At 35.0% G+C, this 17,304-nt stretch overlaps 2 protein-coding genes and 1 non-coding gene across 4 annotated transcripts; 1 reads left to right on the forward strand and 2 right to left on the reverse strand.

The window, feature by feature from the left end:
* The first annotated feature begins 60 nt into the window (after positions 1-60).
* LOC132192137 (small ribosomal subunit protein uS14m) lies at positions 61-3,413 on the forward strand. Of its 2 annotated transcripts, none has more exons than XM_059607381.2 (2): positions 61-380; positions 3,258-3,413. In XM_059607381.2, the coding sequence occupies exon 1, from the start codon at positions 65-67 to the stop codon at positions 374-376; it is 312 nt and encodes a 103-aa protein (XP_059463364.1). In that variant the 5' UTR covers positions 61-64; the 3' UTR covers positions 377-380; positions 3,258-3,413. The 2 variants fall into 2 exon arrangements, with proteins under 2 accessions (XP_059463364.1, XP_059463372.1); XM_059607389.2 differs by lacking the exon at positions 3,258-3,413 and adding an exon at positions 1,052-1,076.
* Positions 3,414-5,856: 2,443 nt separating this feature from the next.
* Positions 5,857-17,249, reverse strand: LOC132190897 (large ribosomal subunit protein eL38z/eL38y). Its single transcript, XM_059605925.2, has 3 exons — positions 17,179-17,249; positions 6,448-6,631; positions 5,857-6,033 (listed from the first exon to the last, which is right to left on the reverse strand). Exons 1-3 carry the CDS (start codon positions 17,179-17,181, stop codon positions 6,011-6,013), a joined length of 210 nt encoding a protein of 69 aa, XP_059461908.1. The 5' UTR covers positions 17,182-17,249; the 3' UTR covers positions 5,857-6,010.
* LOC132168249 (5S ribosomal RNA) lies at positions 7,739-7,857 on the reverse strand. Its single transcript, XR_009438774.2, has one exon. It is a non-coding gene; the product is annotated as a 5S ribosomal RNA (ribosomal RNA).
* Positions 17,250-17,304: the final 55 nt, after the last annotated feature.

Raw genomic sequence — 17,304 nt, forward strand, 5'->3', positions numbered from 1 at the left:
ATAGGCTTCCATGGGTCTCGCTATATTAACCTCTCTTTTTTCTTTGCTGTAATCAAGCAGGCTTATGGAGACCCGACGGGAGAATCGCAACATCCATGATAACCAGCGCCGCGAATTGGCAGCCAAGTACGAGCTTAAGCACAAGCTGTTCAAGGCGTTCCTGAGGGATCCTGCTCTCCCCGCCGAGGCTCGGGAACAAATGCAGTTGAAGCTTGCCAAGTTGCCCAGAAACAGCTCCTTCACGCGCATCAGAAACCGCTGCATCTTCACCGGCCGCCCTCGTGGAGTGTACCAGCTCTTCCGGATGTCCCGTATCGTTTTCCGCGAACTGGCTTCCCGAGGTGCTCTCAACGGCATTAAGAAGGCGTCTTGGTAGAGAAGTAAGGAGAAATGGGTTTGTTTTGTTAGAATGAATGAATGAATGAATTCTGTGTCTTTGAATTGATCTGCTTATATGTAATTGTCTGATTTTGGGCTTTTTGTTTTGAATGGTGGGGGAATGGGTTTATGAAACTGAAATGGATATGGGTTGGCATGGAATTTTCATTACATAGGATAAAATATGGTTTTTGGAACCAAAATAAAAGAAATGTGGTAGAATTCATTTCATATTGAACTTTTAATGATTTATGTAAACCATAATACATACCTGGTATGTGTGGAATGCAAAATGAATGGCGTAACTGTTGACGATGAAGTGTGAGTATTGGATTATGTGATGATGTTGTTAAAGGTTTTGATGAGGGTAATTGAAAGTAATGATTTTAATTTGATGCGGCTGATGGGAAGAGTTTGGTGTTTGTTACTTTGTAAAACTGACTGAAGCGAGTGTTTGGATTTGCTTATCATATCTTTTAGTACTTTACTTTGAATTTGGGTAGTACCTTTGGAAAGATTAAAGTGAATTCTAGTAAATAGGATTCCATTTTCTTGGTTCTGTATAAAGATTAAAGTGAATTCTATCGAATTTGTTTTTGCCTAGTTTTGTTTTAAATGTGTGATCAATTGAAACTCAAATTATTTTGAACCTATATAACTCAATTTTTTGTAGAAGTGGTTCTTTGGTCGATGGATCCATAACCTAGCAAATTAATTCAGCAACTCTATGTATTATATGCCACCTCTGCTCTCTACTTTTGACGCTGAATTTGTTCATGCTCATGCTACAAAAACATTGTCTAACTTGGACTGCACACTCATAAACCTCGTTTGGTGAGCTAGCACTGCCTTTTGATAGTATTGTCCAACATTTACCTGATCCCGCCTTTTGATTGACATTGTCTAACTTGGACTGCACAGTGTTAATGATGCTTCCTTGCTAAAGCATTTTAGAAGTTAATTGGGGATGGAATCTGACTCGGTTTTGGTCAATTGGTTGAATGGTTTGAGATTCCACAAGTTTCCTTGCTGAAGCTCTTCTGGGATTTCTTGGCAAGCTTATGAAGAGAATAATGATGTTTGACAGATAGACATCTTTAACTGACTCATATTCCTCTGTTTAACTGCCTTGTGTGTGTGTGCGTGGTTAAGTATTAGATGTCACATTGAAGATTGCATCTAAATTGATGCTTCCAATATCATGCTGATGGAGTTTTACCTAAGTCCTATGCTCATTTTTAATTGTCTTGTCAAGTAGCCTGAAAGGTGTATTTGCATCAACCTCAAACCAAAAAATAATCAACCATCCTTATTTTTTGAAATAGTCATTCCAAATGTTGGCATCTTTGGCTCTGTTTGATAAACGGTTTTGCCATGATTTTGGCACTACACTATTCATCTCACTTTTTCATTTTTTCAATTTTCTTACTTTTTACATCACATCAATCATTTTTTATTATTATTCAAATAAAAAAATTTCTACAAAACACAAATTTTTCATTTTTTCTCATCAAACATTCTTACTTTTCCACTTTTTTTTTTTTTTTTTTAAAAACATTTTTACTTTTTTTTTTCACATCAATTACTTTTTACTACAGTATCGAACCAAAACCAAAACAAAATTGTTTATCAAACGAACCCTTTGTGTGTGCATGTGCCTGCATGTGTGTGTGTGTTTGTGTGTTAAGTATTATTCCTGCAAGGTCAGGAGTAGGATTCTCATAGTATCCATTTTTATGGTTAGAATTTAAAGTTGGCACATCTAACAGTGTACATGATGCCATATTATTTAAATTTTTTAAAAGACATGCCAAATGTCGCATTATGTACATGGTTAAATGCACACACTTTAAATTACAATAATAAAATAGATACTATCAATTTCAAATTAAATGGAGAGGATCATTGTTCATTTCAGAATGAAATGGAGAGGTCAGCATGGTAGCTACAACGGCACTATTCAATGGAATAGTTAGCTTATTAGACCGTAGACTCATTTCTTGCAGACATTTCTTAAGAGAACTGATATGAGTAGCAGCTAGCTGCATTCCAAATCTTTGTCTTTACAGGTAGAAACTAGACTGGAAAATGCTAGCCAAATGTCTACTTCTGCACTATCTTTCGAGGAAGAAAAACAAAAAGAAATTTTTTTTTTTTTTGAAAGTTTAGGAATGATTGTGTAATTGGTTTTGTGTACCATAAAGCATGCTGGTTTTTGCTAACTTGCAAATGGATTATTGACGTCGAGGTCTCAAATACAAGCCTATTGCAATACCAAATGAAGATCAGTTTGTACTTGAACCAAACCATGATGGTAGAATATTAAGGTACTTTAATGACTTGCAGGCCATGAAACTTACGTCAGTGCCAATAGAACTCTGCATTTGTAAAAATACTAGAAGGATTCAAGATTGTTTTAGCTGTTTAACATAAAAAAGAAATAAGAAAAAGAGAGAGAAAGGAATAAGAATTCAACATTGCTTTAGCACTAGTTTCAATTGGACATATACTGTCTAGAGTAGATTCTACTTTAATCCATCAAAGTTTGAGTCCGTTGAGATCAAAGTTCGACTCTATTATCAATTTAGTCTTTTAAGTTCTATTTAATCTCGAAATTCTTATTGTTGTCAATGTAAACCATTTGTTCATGTCCATTCCACCTCTCTTCCTCTCTGTGTGTGTCTGTCTCTTGTGATGAGGAACCTCTCTTTAAAAAAAAAAAAAAAAATCATTGAGTTTATGTTTCCCTCTTTTCCATCCATACGCTTAAGTTAGATTTATTTTAAGAAAAGAGTTGTTTAACAAAATATCAACCTTCATTTTTGTTAACCATGCGATAGTGGGTCTTCCAAACATATTAATGAGGTTTGGTTTTGTAGGAGAGTTACTCAGCCTTGGAAGCTCATTTGAAGCTCATTTCTGTGGCCTATGTTGATTTCATCAAGTTTTGGCTATTGGCTAATCTAGTAGTTTAAAGTAGTCTGGACTCTGGATGTAGAATATGTTGCATCTTAAAGAAATTTCCATTCTGTTAATTTACAGCCTCATCTTTTTGTTTCTTAAGGTGATTTATAGCAAATTAATATCCAAAGAAACTGATCGATTGTCCAGGTTGCAAAGATTACCTCGAAATGGGAGCGCTCAAGGCGGAATAAGAATTTGAAATGGGTGCAAAATAAAAATAAAAATATTTTTTTGGGGTTCAACCTGTAAAAAAATATGAATTTGAGGACATTTTTTAATTTTTTTTCTTTTTGTTGGGGGAGGGGGCCTATTACCTCCCAATCTCATGGGTGGTTCTACACCAAGGAGAGCTTCCCTCCGATTGATGGCCTCTCATGTCTTCTCATATTTGAATAATTCCAAGGGTGCGGTGCACGGGACCGAGGTTTACTCTGCATGGGTGGATCTAAAGGGTCTTGCCTTTAAGAGGTTTCTCAACATAAAATAATAATAATAAAAAAAAAAATTGAATGAGAGGAAGTCAATACTTGCGCCATATGTACATTTGTTTGGGGGCCTTTAACGTCACTCCTTTTTTATATATCATGCCTCGTGGCAAAAGTAGCCACAATCATCCCTAGGGAACCAAGATATTCTCCAATTGCTAGTTAGTTATAATATGAGGGTAAAATGTTAATTTCACTTTTTGATTGGTCCATTTTATCCTGATGTTATAACTAAGTGATTTTTCTCCAATTCATTTTAACTGAAGAGGATCCCAGTTCTCCCCTAGAAACCCTATTTATTTTTTTTCTTAAGACAATTGTCTTTTGCCCGGATAACTATAAGCAATATAGCAACTTAAGTATTGGGATCTCTCTCAATTAGTTACTTGGGCAGATAATAATCGTGAAAGTCTATATGAGATTTACTTATCTAAATAGGTGGCTAGACATCCCTAAAATTTATTTAGACAAGTATGTCTTATATAAACTCTCTTACAATTACTACTCAAATTATTTCCAATTTGAGCGACTAAATGTCCTACGCTTTTCTACCTCCACAAGTTCACCTGACGCCATAGCTAGGCCACAAGTGTTCATGATAGCCCAATTAAAACATTTTTCCAATTAAAATTCATCGTCATACATTGTCAAGACGCACATCAAACATCTTTAACTCGTCGAACAAATTAATAATATCTTTTATATCTTAAAATAAGTATGCAATGAGTTACGAAAATAATATTTGCATGTCATTTTTTTTTTTTTTTTTGTAATATTATTTTGAAAAAAGTATAAGTACCCCCTTAAGCTACTAGCCTATTGTCTATATCCTCCCAAACTATTGATTAAGTTATTATCTTTCAAAACTTTTAAAAATTGTCAATATCTTTCAAAAATTCTTCATAAAATTGTAAAATTTAGAAAAAGAGTCTAGACTCAACCACCCCCCTTTCATAACCCTCTACTCCATTGACTATGCCTAGATTTTTCAGCACACTCAAAACCCAAATCCCAAATCTATACCTATACACTGCTCTTGTTAATGGGTTTGTGCCGTCTGATTCTTCTTCTTCTCTTTTTTTTTTTTTTTTTTTTTTTTTTTTTTTTTTAATTTATTTAAATTATATATATATATATATATACACTCTCACGCATTGGTGCAATTAGCCAATTTTGTCAAAGGGTAAAGATATAGAGCACGCTGGCCGTGATTTTTTTTTATTATTATTTTATTATTTTAATTTTTTTGAAAAAAAAAAAAAAAAAAATTTAGCTTGGCGTGCTCTATATCATGACCCTTTGTCAAAATGGTGTACGAATCTGTCCTATCCAATGAAGAGTCATGATTCAGAGCACGCCAGGCTAAATTTTTTTTTTTTTTTTTTTTTTTTTTCAAAAAAATTAAAATAATAAAATAATAATAATAAAAAAATCACGGCCGGCGTGCTTCAACAGTGAAGCACGCGGGCGTGCTCTATATCTTTACCCATCCAATGAATATGCAATCACTTCGATGTTTTTGCTGAAAAATCAGTTGGCATTCGAAGTGATGCAATTAGCCAATTATGTCAAAATGGTGTACGAATCTGTCCTATCCAACGAATATGCAATCACTTCGATCTTTTGGCTGAAAAATCAGTTGGCATTCGAAGAGGGTATAAGCAAGCACAAGGGCAGGTTTTAAAACTGAGTTTGAAAATATTGATCAGGTTAAAGCTTATGAAATTGTTTGGGATGTGAGACAAATTCGAGGATGTGAGACAGGTTTTTTGCAGAAATGACTTAGAAGGGGATATCGTAAAAGCAATGCAAAAATGGCCAAGGAGTGATTCAGCCACCGCTAAACCTTTCTTCTTATTTTTTTTCAAATTTATAAGGGTACTTTTATCTTATTAAAAAACTTTAAGGTCAATTGACTATATTTGATCTTTTTGCAGGTCTTGAGAAAACATTGACAATTATTAGTAGTTTGAAAAAAACATTGACTCAAGACATTGCTAGTGAAGTGGTAGTTTGAAGAGAGTTCGTGTAATTGAGAAGTTCATTCATTAAATTAAAATGCTAAACACACCATCAGGTTCAGTCTACAAATTCATGCCCAAAGAAATTGCAAGGTTCTCACCACCTAACAACACAGTTACCAAATTTAAGGGGTAAACAAAAATGATAGCAACTCATTTGCTTCACAGGTCTTGCACATTCAAACCTACAAATGAAACAATGACAAGAATTATCAACGATGACACAAAAAAGAAGAAGAAAAGGAGTATGGGCTCAATATCAAACCTACATCAAGAAACACAAAAGCTTGCAAATGCACAAGCCACCATGCTCTATAATAATCACATCCATATTAAATTACAGAGTAACACTATTTAGTAGACTGTTATCTGCCCTTGGATTAACACTTGAAAAAAAAATATCAATGACTAATTTTTAGTGGTATGTCATTTCAATTGTATGGCAATATAAGAGTCTGCTAAATAGACTTACTCTAAACTATAATATGAAAGTGATAAAGCAAGACTATGTAAGACTCTTCTGACCTCGCAGAGGCCAAAAAACAAAGCTAACAGACACTGATGAAGAAAAACAATATAGTTGAATAAATTGGTGATACCTGGAGGAAGGGATTGCTTCAACTTCTCAGCCTTCTCATTGTCAAAGACGCAGAGAGTGTAAAGGTACTTGGAGCAGCGAACTTTAAACTTCACCACATCCTTGCTCCTCTTGATTTTGACAGAGCGTGCATCTTTTCTTCTTGCAGTAACAAGGAAATCCTTGATCTCGTGGATTTGCTTTGGCTGTTTATAACATACAAACAAAGACTTGGTTAAACTAAAAAAAAAAAAATCTGAAAACACCAATATGTTTCAACGTATCAGCAGAAGCACACTATGTAACTAAATAATATGAAAAAATATATCAAGACAATGGCACTAAAGAGGTTTGCAACAGCACCAAAAGATAAAATAGAGAACTACTAGTTGATTCATCTATGCAGTTGTTCCTATTTTCTCCAATTTTGTTATGACCCATTCTACATCATGCAATTTGATTGACAGCAACGCTAGAACCAATCTGTAGGGCTAGGGGAAAAAGATGCAAGCATGAAAACCATCAAGGCACCCATAACTGTATTAACCACCAAATAAAGGTTAATATCAGACTTGAGTCTGGCAATACTCAACATAGCTTCTTATTGACCAACTAAATTCCAAGATAGGAAAAAAAAAAAGGTAGGAAGACAAAAATAGAACTACAGACCACAAACTGCAGTTAAATGGCCATTTCCCCTCCATGTTGTGGCTGAGAAGCTAGTTGGACAAACCACAGTGACGGTACAATCTGATTCTACACTAGTTTTACCTTCTCGGGATTGGTTACAAGAAGGTAGCAGTAGGCTCAATATTATCTCAGAATTTTTAGGCAACCACAAAACAAAACAAATAAGAGGTAAAATTTCAAAATCTGTAGTCTTTCAACCCAATCTTTCACATCATCCGGTGAAATCTGAAACAGATTTTCTCAACGAAACAAGAGCAATTCAAAAACTCCAAACCACAATCATTTAATAATTGCAAAAGGACAAAAGAAAACCATGCACATGCACAAATTGCAGTGATAGCGACATAAAGATTAACACTCACACCAATAATCTACAAGGGAATCACCAAGCTGACAACTATAACACTAAAAAACCCTAAAACAGGTATTTATAAGCTGTGTTCAAACTGAAGGAAATGTTACCAGTTGGAATTCTCTTCGAACAAGACATCAAGAATAGGAAATAACAATAGTGAGCGTACACATATGTTTTTTTTTTGATAAGTGAGCGTACACATATGTATAAATACATAAGACATCAATAATGATATATCTACATATACTTTTTTTGATAAATAAAACGAGGAGTGCAACACGAGGACTTCCCAAGAGGTCACCCATCCTAGTACTACTCTCGCCCAAGCACATTTAGCTGCGGAGTTCTGATGGGATCCGGTGCATTAGTGCTAGTATGATCGCACCCATATATCTACATATACTTCGAAAATAAAAAAAGCATTGGCACACGTTTTGTGGGTTACAACATATCAAGGTTAAATTGAACATAGCCCTAACCAACTCCCAATAATAATACAAGAGAAATGAACAAAACATTTGTTTTTTCACTGAGAATATTAAACAAATGAATAATTTACCTGGTTTTGATTTCCAGCTTGAATTATGTTGGTCATTCTCAGTTTAGTTTTTTACTTGCTTAAAAAAGATTTTTACTTTTAGCTTAGCACTAGAAGGCATAAACCCCTAAAAACAAAAGGCAAGAGTAGGAAACCAATTTTGAAAATGATCATCAACGCTCCATTGGTTACTGATAAATAAGACATTAAAAACTAAAATACAGGAGAGAACTAGCATTGTTTTGACATTGATCACTTACCCACAATTTTGGTAACTGAGAAAATTTTTAAAATTTAAAACTTAAAGAGGAACTAAAATTGCTTTTGTAAATTGTCATTAACAACCATAGGTTGATGAGAAAACTTAAAAAAAATACAAAAATTTAAAATAAAATCTCTTTTTCCGCTTCCGGGAAAAGAAAAAACTCAACAGAACTTAGCAAGACCACAGTTAGACTAACTCAATACTAAGAACACGAATTTAAGAACTAAATCATCGCGTATCTTTACTTTCTTTTACCGAACATTTTCCCAATAACCAAACAGATCCCAACCCAAGACAACAGCTGGTCGAGCTTCAGGAAAACCACAATAAAATACAATAAAATATAAACACCAAGAGAAACAAAGAAAGAGAGGTACCATTTTCGCTTTTTCGTGCAGAAGAGATCTTCGGCTGAAGAGCAGATCAGAGAGCTCCGGGACGCCGCAAGTGTTCTAGGCTTATAAACCCTAATTCCAGAAAAATATTTCTGTTTTCCCATTTTGTCCCTCTTCTTTTGGACAATTTCAAAGTACATGGATGGGCCTTGGGCCTGAAATTGAAGGGTCATTGTTCCCCGAGAGAATTGACAAAAATCAATTCAAATGAACTAAAGATGATCTTTGAATTCACGCTACTGAAGTGATTGGGCAACCAATATTTTAGAATGTTTAGACTAAAAATCAAACAGCCTATTCCTCTTCAAATTGTTAAAAAAACTATATATATATATATATATATATATATATATATATATAACTGTCAACAACTGAAAAAAAGAGTAATGCTACATACCATATAGATATTCCACAAATATCTTATAAAACTAACTTGGCTAAGTCTAATAGATCTTAAATCAGTTCTTGCCACATCAATTTCATAAATATTTGTGAGATATTTGTTTGATATGTAGCATTACTCAGGAAAATTGCTACCAATGGCAATGTTCCAAAGCTTTTACATTCTCCGACAGGCGGCCATCATAATTTGCGATCCTGTGTGTGCTTTTATACGGGGGAATCCACACCAATTTAGTATATTTAAAGCTCGTTTGAAAAATACAGTTTTTAAGTCAAAAAGAGCTTTTTGGCAAAAACTTCATTTTTAAGCTTTTGCTAAAAGTGCGTTTTGTTCATTTTTAGGCTTTTTAGACCCTTAAAGTGCTTTTAATTTTTTTTATCAAACGAGTATTTTTTTTTCTTCAAATGGGCTTTTTGAAAGTTAAAAGCACTTTTAAACCTCCCAAACGCAATTCCAAACAGGCTCTTAGTAAAATTTTCGAGCTCTAAGAATCCTAAATAATATTCTCAGTCTATTGTCTTCTCTCTCTCTCTCTCTCTATACCTCCATCTCTTCTAAGAATCCATGGCGGCAGATGTAGGGAGCCACATAAAAAATGCCCCCATGATTTGGTCAAAATTAAATGGCTCAAACCTAATTTGATAGTGAACTTCCCTCGGCCGTACACACAAAGGCTCCATTTATTTCCATATAAAACGTTTTTCATAACATATTTTTAACATTTTCTGAACACTGAAAAATTCTTGGACCGCCACTTTTGAACATTTATTTAGATTTTCTAGAATAACTTCAATGAATTTTTTTAAATTCTAACAATATTTTTTAATTAAATGGTTTGGCCATCCCTCAATTTTTTTTGGGTGGCCAAACCACTCCTAATGACTATAGAAGTTGTTTAGCCACCCCCAAATATGCTCAGAGGGGGTGCTTAAATCACTTCAAAGGCCATGAGAGTAGTTCGGCTATCCCGTTTAACACATTAATGAATTTTGTCAACTTTTCTAATAGCATAGTAAGGGTGTCAACCTGGTTCGGTTTATCGGTTTTTGGCCAAAACTGGGGATTGAAACCGGGGTACCTCGTTCTTAGTTTTGGAAAACCAGAAACCGAGGTCCCGGTTACCGGCCAATCCGGTAACCGGTTTTTATATATATTAATTTAATTACCTAAAGTATATATATATATATATATACCCGGTAAAGATGGGTCCCAAAAATTGGGTACTGGAACGGAGTACTCGATTTTTGGTTTTTTCAAACTGAAACTGGGTCCGGTTTCGATTTCTCGGTAATTTTTGACACCCCTACAGACTACGGTACATCTATGGCATAGATTAATTTATTCTTTTTTACTTACTTCATGAAGTGATTAACTCGATTTTAAAACTTGTTAGACCAGCCATCACTCTTGGTAGCTTCTTCGATCTTGGGCCCAATAGAGAGTAGGGAAAGATCAGCTATAGAGGACAATGAAATGGGGGGAGGGTGACCGTTCCACCTCTGATGCCTAAGTTAAAAACTAATGAGAAAATATAATGACAATTAAGCAATAATGTTTGAGCAAAATAATATAGTAGTGGTTGAGAGAGAGATATCATCATAGTCTTGAAGTCCTAACCCTAGGGTTTTTATAGCGGGATTTAGGGTTGTCTTTTTTAGTTTTTCCTACACCGTGAAGAGGGAGGCTGAAAATGAGAGGGTCCAATCCCACTGATCGTGCGTGTTCATGACTTTTGGGAATCCTTGGCTCTCCTTCTATGTGAAGGGATATTTTTCACATTTAGGAGAGTATTTTACGCTTTGCCCCTTACTCTGCGGGGTTTTCTTAGCTGGGGGGGAAGAGAAAACTTATGCCGGGGTTTGGTATTGTGGGCCTGGATTTGGTTAGAGTTCAAGTATCTTTCTGGGCCTTGCTGGTTGAACTTTTATCTTGAGGTCCACTCCAATAGTTCGTCATTCACTTGGGTTACGATACTGGCCCAAAGAGAATCTCATTAAGTGAGCCTTTATCCCAAGGTCCACTGCAATAATGAGAAATACTAGTACATACGGTTCCACCGTGGCTCAACCACCCCCATGCCCATGCATAACCCTCTACTCCATTGAATTGACTATGCCTTTAAGATTTTTCAGCACACTCAAAACCCAAATCTATACCTCTACACTACTCTTGTTAATGGGTTTGTACTGTCTGTTTTTATTTTATTTTTTTTATAAGTATGCTGTCGGGTTCTTACATTGGTGCAATTGGATTCGGATCCCAACAATACCTAGAAATTGTCGGTTTGGCAATAGTAAGAGCATGGGCCATTAGATATATCTAACAGTAAAAGAATATGTCACCTACAAACGCCACCTCAGCGATCCGCGTGAACACCCAAATGCTTTGTTTCAGCCTTTTCCCTCCACGCTTTAACAAACCTTCTTCTTGGCTTAGACGCTCATCCTCCAACAACCCGGTCTAACATTTGAAGAAAAATATTGTTCATCTTGTCTCAGATGTTGGGTTCAACTTCTCCTAAGAGAAATCTGGGTTCATCTCCTTCTTAATCACTTGGGTTCAACTTCTCATCAGAAAAATTTGGTTGCAATGCTTGCTTTCGCTTCGGATCTGCGACAGGGTTTCCTGGACCAGAGCTTGCAGAAGTACAGATTCAGCAAAACTTGTGGCATCTCAACAAGTTTTGTGGGTTTGAAGGTTATGAAGTTTCTCTGATAAACACCACTTACATGGATGCCATTATAATCACTCTTCAGTGCACTAAAATCCAGTTTTTGGGTTCAATATTCATGAAAAGCCAAGTTTGAAATAAACACAAACACCATAATTTCATCTTTGAAATGAAACTATTATTAATAAAGAGATTAACACAACTATTATAATTTTTACAACCCCATTTCACGAAATTACAATCCCACGGAAAAACTCAAAACCCTCAAATCTTAGCCCCCAACTATTGAACAATCCTAAGAGAACCGACAAAAAAAAAAAAAAAAAAAAAAAACTCCAATAGCAGAGCTACAAAATGGGCAGAAAACAACACCCAAACCCTTCTATGAGAATTGAATTCAGTTTTTCTCTGCTGTAGCCACGAAATCAAAGAACGTGAATATTACAAATCAACAACCCAGCGGACCAATGGCAATGGGTGTTCTTCCATTCGGTTTCCTGAAAATTGTTTTCTCGCCGGAATTTAATACAACTGGGATTCTGTGAATCCAATAGGATTTTGGAGGGTGAAGAAGAATTGTTCTAGAGGGAGAAGGGAGAGCGAAATGAGGGGATTGAGAACAATAAGATGGCAAGCGGATCACTGACGAGGTTGGGAGTCTTGAGAAGCGAATCGATGACGTGTCTTCTTGCTAACCCTTAATTTAAATTGATGGCTTGGATTATCAAAATTTTGGACTGGCAATTTCTAGGTATTGCTGGGGATCCGAATCCGGTGCAATTAGCCAATTCTGTCGAAATGTCCAATCCAATGAATATGCAATCACTTCAATCTTGAAGGTTTGAGGGTTTCAGCTGGATTTGGAAAAGGGTAAGCAAGCACATGGGCAGGTTGAGTTCGAAAAGCTTGATCAGGTTAAAGCTTATGAAATTGTAGAGGAAGTGAGACGAATTTGAGGATGCTCAACAGGTTTTTGTAGAAATGACTTAAAAGGGGGATATTGGAGAAACAACGCAAAAATGGCCAATGAGTGATTAAGCCAACGCTAGACCTTTATTTGTTTATTTGTTTATTTATTTTTTTCAAATTTATTAGAGTATTTTTGTCTTGTTGAAAAACTTTAATGTCAATCGACTAAATTTGATTTTTTTGCTGGTCTTGAGAAAACATCGACAATTTTTAATACTTTAAAAAAAATAGTTTGGAGGGACATTGCTAGTAAAGTAGTAGTTTGAAGAGAGTTTGAGTAATTGAGAAGTCATTCATTAAATTAAAATACTAAACACACCATCAGGTTCAGTCTACAAATTCATGCCCAAAGAAATTGCAAGGTTCTCACCATCACCACCACCTATCAACGCAGTCACCAAATTTAAGGGGTAAACAAAAATATATATCAACTTCTCAAGGCACTAGTACTTATCAAAAAACTTCTCAAGGCACTAGTAAAAATCTTTGATAGCAACTCATTTGCTTCACAGGTCTTGCACACTCAAACCTACAAATGAAACAATGACATGAATTATCAATAACTATGACCCCCCCCAAAAAAAGGAGTGTGGGCTCAGTATGAAACCTACATCTCAAGAAACACAAAAGCTTGCAAATGCACAAGCCACCTTGCTCTATAATAATCACATCCATATTAAACTATAGAGTAGACTATCATCTTCCATTGGATTAATACTTGAAAAAAAACAAAACTAATTTTCAATGCAAGGAGTCTACTAGGAGCCTATTTGGAATTGTTATTGAGAAATAGAGTTTTCAAATCAAAAAGAGTATTTGGACAAAAGCTTCATTTTTAAGCTTTTGTCAAAAGTATTTTTTTTAATTATTTTTAGGCTTTTTAGACCCTTAAAAGTGCTTTTTATTTTTATTTTTATTTTTTTTTCCAAATGAGTACTTTTTTTTTTTTTTTTTTTCAAACGAGTTTTTAGAGTGTTAAAAGCACTTTTAGGCCCCTCAAACGCAATCTCAAACAGGCCCTAAATAGACATGAATTTTCAATGCAAGGAGTCTCAATTGTATGTCAGTCGTATAAGAGTCTACTAAATAGACTTACTCTAAACTATAATATGCAAGTGATACAGCAGGACTATGTAAGACTCCTCTGACCTCGGAGAGGCCAAAAAACAAAGCTAACAGACACTGATGAATATAGTTGAATAAATTGGTGATACCTGGAGGAAGGGATTGCTTCAACTTGTCAGCCTTCTCATTGTCAAAGACACAGAGAGTGTAAAGGTACTTGGAGCAGCGAACTTTAAACTTCACCACATCCTTGCTCCTCTTGATTTTGACAGAGCGTGCATCCTTTCTTCTTGCAGTAACAAGGAAATCCTTGATCTCGTGGATTTGCTTTGGCTGTTTATAGTATAAAAATAAAGACTTGGTTAAACTAAAAAAAAAATCTGAAAAAACCAATATGTTTCAAGCTATTAGCAGAAGCACACAATGTAACTATATAATGTGAAAATATATATCAAGACAATGGCATTAAGGCCTGGTTTGGTAAAGGGGTTGGAGTTAGCTTAGACACTGTTCATCACAATTTTCCAAAAAAATCAACATCAAAATATTTTAACTTTTTCACTTTTTATATCACATCATTCACTTTTTATTATTATTCAAATAAAAAAATCACTACAAAACAAAACTTTTTTACTTTTCCATATCACTTTTTCATTTTTTTATACAAACAATTCTTATTTTTTTTTTTTTTTCACATAAATCTACATCAACTACAGTATCTAGGCCAACCCATTTACCAAACACCACCTAAAAAGTTTACAACAACACAAAAAGATAAAATAAAGAACTACTAGTTGATTCATCTATGCAGTTACTCCTATTTTTTCCATTCTTCATCATGAATGACAGCAACGCTAGCACCAATTTGTAGGGCCTGGGGCAAAAGATGCAAGTATGAATAGCATCAAGGCACCTGTATTAAAGGCACAGTTGATTTACCAGACTCGTAACTGTATTAACCACCAAATAGAGGTTAATACCAGACTTGAGTCTGGCAATACTCAACATAGCTTCTGTAGGGCCTGGGGCAAAAGATGCAAACATGAAAAGCATCAAGGCACCTGTATTAAAGGCACAGTTGATTTACCAGACTCGTAACTGTATTAACCACCAAATAGAGGTTAATACCAGACTTGAATCTGGCAATACTCAACATAGCTTCTGTAGGGCCTGAGGCAAAAGATGTAAGCATGCAAAGCATCAAGGCACCTGTATTAAAGGCACAGTTGACTTACCAGACTCATAACTGTATTAACCACCAAATAGGGGTTAATACCAGACTTGAGTTTGGCAATACTCAACATAGCTTCTGTAGGGCCTGGGCCAAAAGATGCAAGCATGAAAAGCATCAAGGCACTTGTATTAAAGGCACAGATTAACCACCAAATAGAGGTTAATACCAGACTTGAGTCTGGCAATACTCAACATAGCTTCTTATTGACCAACTAAATCACCCATTCCTCTAGCTTAGCACCACGACCATACACGGTCCACATAAAACATCTCAACAATTATGCATATATAAGTAACCATGTTTAGTAACCGGTATTAAAATCCTTTATATTGTTTTCGTCTCCAGCGAATTCAACTTAATTTGGATCATTAGTGCAAAAAGGGACACACTCTCAGTTCCGCCTGGGAAGATGACGAGCTTATTAATATATTAAAAAATTAACGAACCACCGGATGACAAAAAGGGACACACTCTCAGTTCCGCCCGAGAAGATGACGAGCTTATTAATATATTAAAAAATTAACAAACCACCAGATGACAAATAAATGGTTTGATACCAAACTTGACTCTCATATTATTATATCTATCTTTCCACTTGCCAAAAAATATTGTTGTATCTTCTAGCTTATCACCAATCATATATAAATTCCAAAATAGGAAAAAAAAAGTAGAAGACAAAAATAAAACTACAGACCACAAACTGTGGTTAAAATGGCCATTTCCCCTTCATGTTGTGGCTGAGATGCCAGTTGGACAAACCACAATGACGGTACAATCTGATTCTACATTAGTTTTACCTTCTAGGGATTGGTTACAAGAAGGTTGTAGGCTTAGTATTATGTCAGGAATTTCCAGACAACCATAAAACAAAACAAATAAGAGGTAAAATCTCAAAATCTGTAGTCTTTCCACCCAATCTTTCACAGCATCAGCTGAAATGCTGAACCAGATTTTCTCAACCAAACAGGAGCAATTCAAAAACTCCAAACCACAATCATTTAACAAATACAAAAAGACAAAAGAAAACCACATGCGCACACAAATTGCAGTGATAGCAACATAAAGATTAACACTCACACCAATAATCTACAAGGGACTCACCAAGCTGACAACTATAACACTAAAAAACCCCAAAACAAGTATTTATAAGCTGTGTTCAAACTGAAGGAGAAGTTACCAGTTAAGAGTTCTCTTCGAACACAACATCAAGAATAGGAAATAACAATAGTGCGCGTACATATATTTATATATACATAATACATCAATAATGATATCTCTACATATACTTCGAAAATAAAAAAAGCATTGATACACGTTTTGTGGGTTACAACATATCAAGGTTAAATTGAACATAGCCCTAACCAACTCCCAATAATAATACAAGAGAAATGAACAAAATATATTTTTTTTCTCTGAGAAAATTAAACAAATAAATAATTTACCTGGTTTTGATTTCCAGCTTGAATTATGTTGGTCATGCTCAGTTTAGTTTTTTACTTGCTTAAAAAAGACTTTTACTTTTAGCTTAGCATCAAAGGCATAAACCCCTAAAAACAAAAGGCAAGAGTACGAAACCAATTTTGAAAATGATCATCAACGCTCCATTGGTTTCTGATAAATAAGACATTAAAAACCAAAATACAAGAGGGAACTAGCATTGGTTTGACATTGATCACTTACCAACCATTTTGGTTACTGAGAAAATTTTAAAAGTATAATTTTTTTTAAAAAAAGAGGAACTAAAATTGCTTTTATAAATTGTCATTAACAACCATAAGTTGCTGAGAAAACTTAAAAAATAAAAAATAAAAAAAATACAAAAATTAATAATAAAATCTCTTTTTCCGCTTCCAGGAAAAGAAAAAACTCAACAGAATTTAGCAAGACCACAGTTAGACTAACTCAATAAATAAGAAGACGAATTTAAGAACTAAATCATCGCGCATCTTTACTTTCTTTTCCCGAACATTTTCCCAACAACCAAACAGATCCCAATCCAAGACAACAGTTAATCGAGCTTGAAACATACAAAGCCAAAATCATACACAACCAAAAATACAAAAAATTCAAATAAACACAGACTCTACAAAACCCGATGCTGCGTGCGGCTTCTGAAAAAACCCCAAGAAAATATAATAAAACACAAAGTGAAACAAAGAAAGAGGTACCATTTTCGCTTTTTCGTGCAGACGAGATCTTGGGGCTGAAGACCAGATCAGAGTGCTCCCGAAGGCCGCGGCCCGCTAGTGTACTAGGCTTATAAACCCTAATTCCAAAAAATATTTCTGTTTTCC

Source organism: Corylus avellana, chromosome 2 (assembly GCF_965113065.1).
Source record: "Corylus avellana chromosome 2, dhCorAvel1.hap1.2, whole genome shotgun sequence".
NCBI classification, from domain to species: domain Eukaryota; kingdom Viridiplantae; phylum Streptophyta; class Magnoliopsida; order Fagales; family Betulaceae; genus Corylus; species Corylus avellana.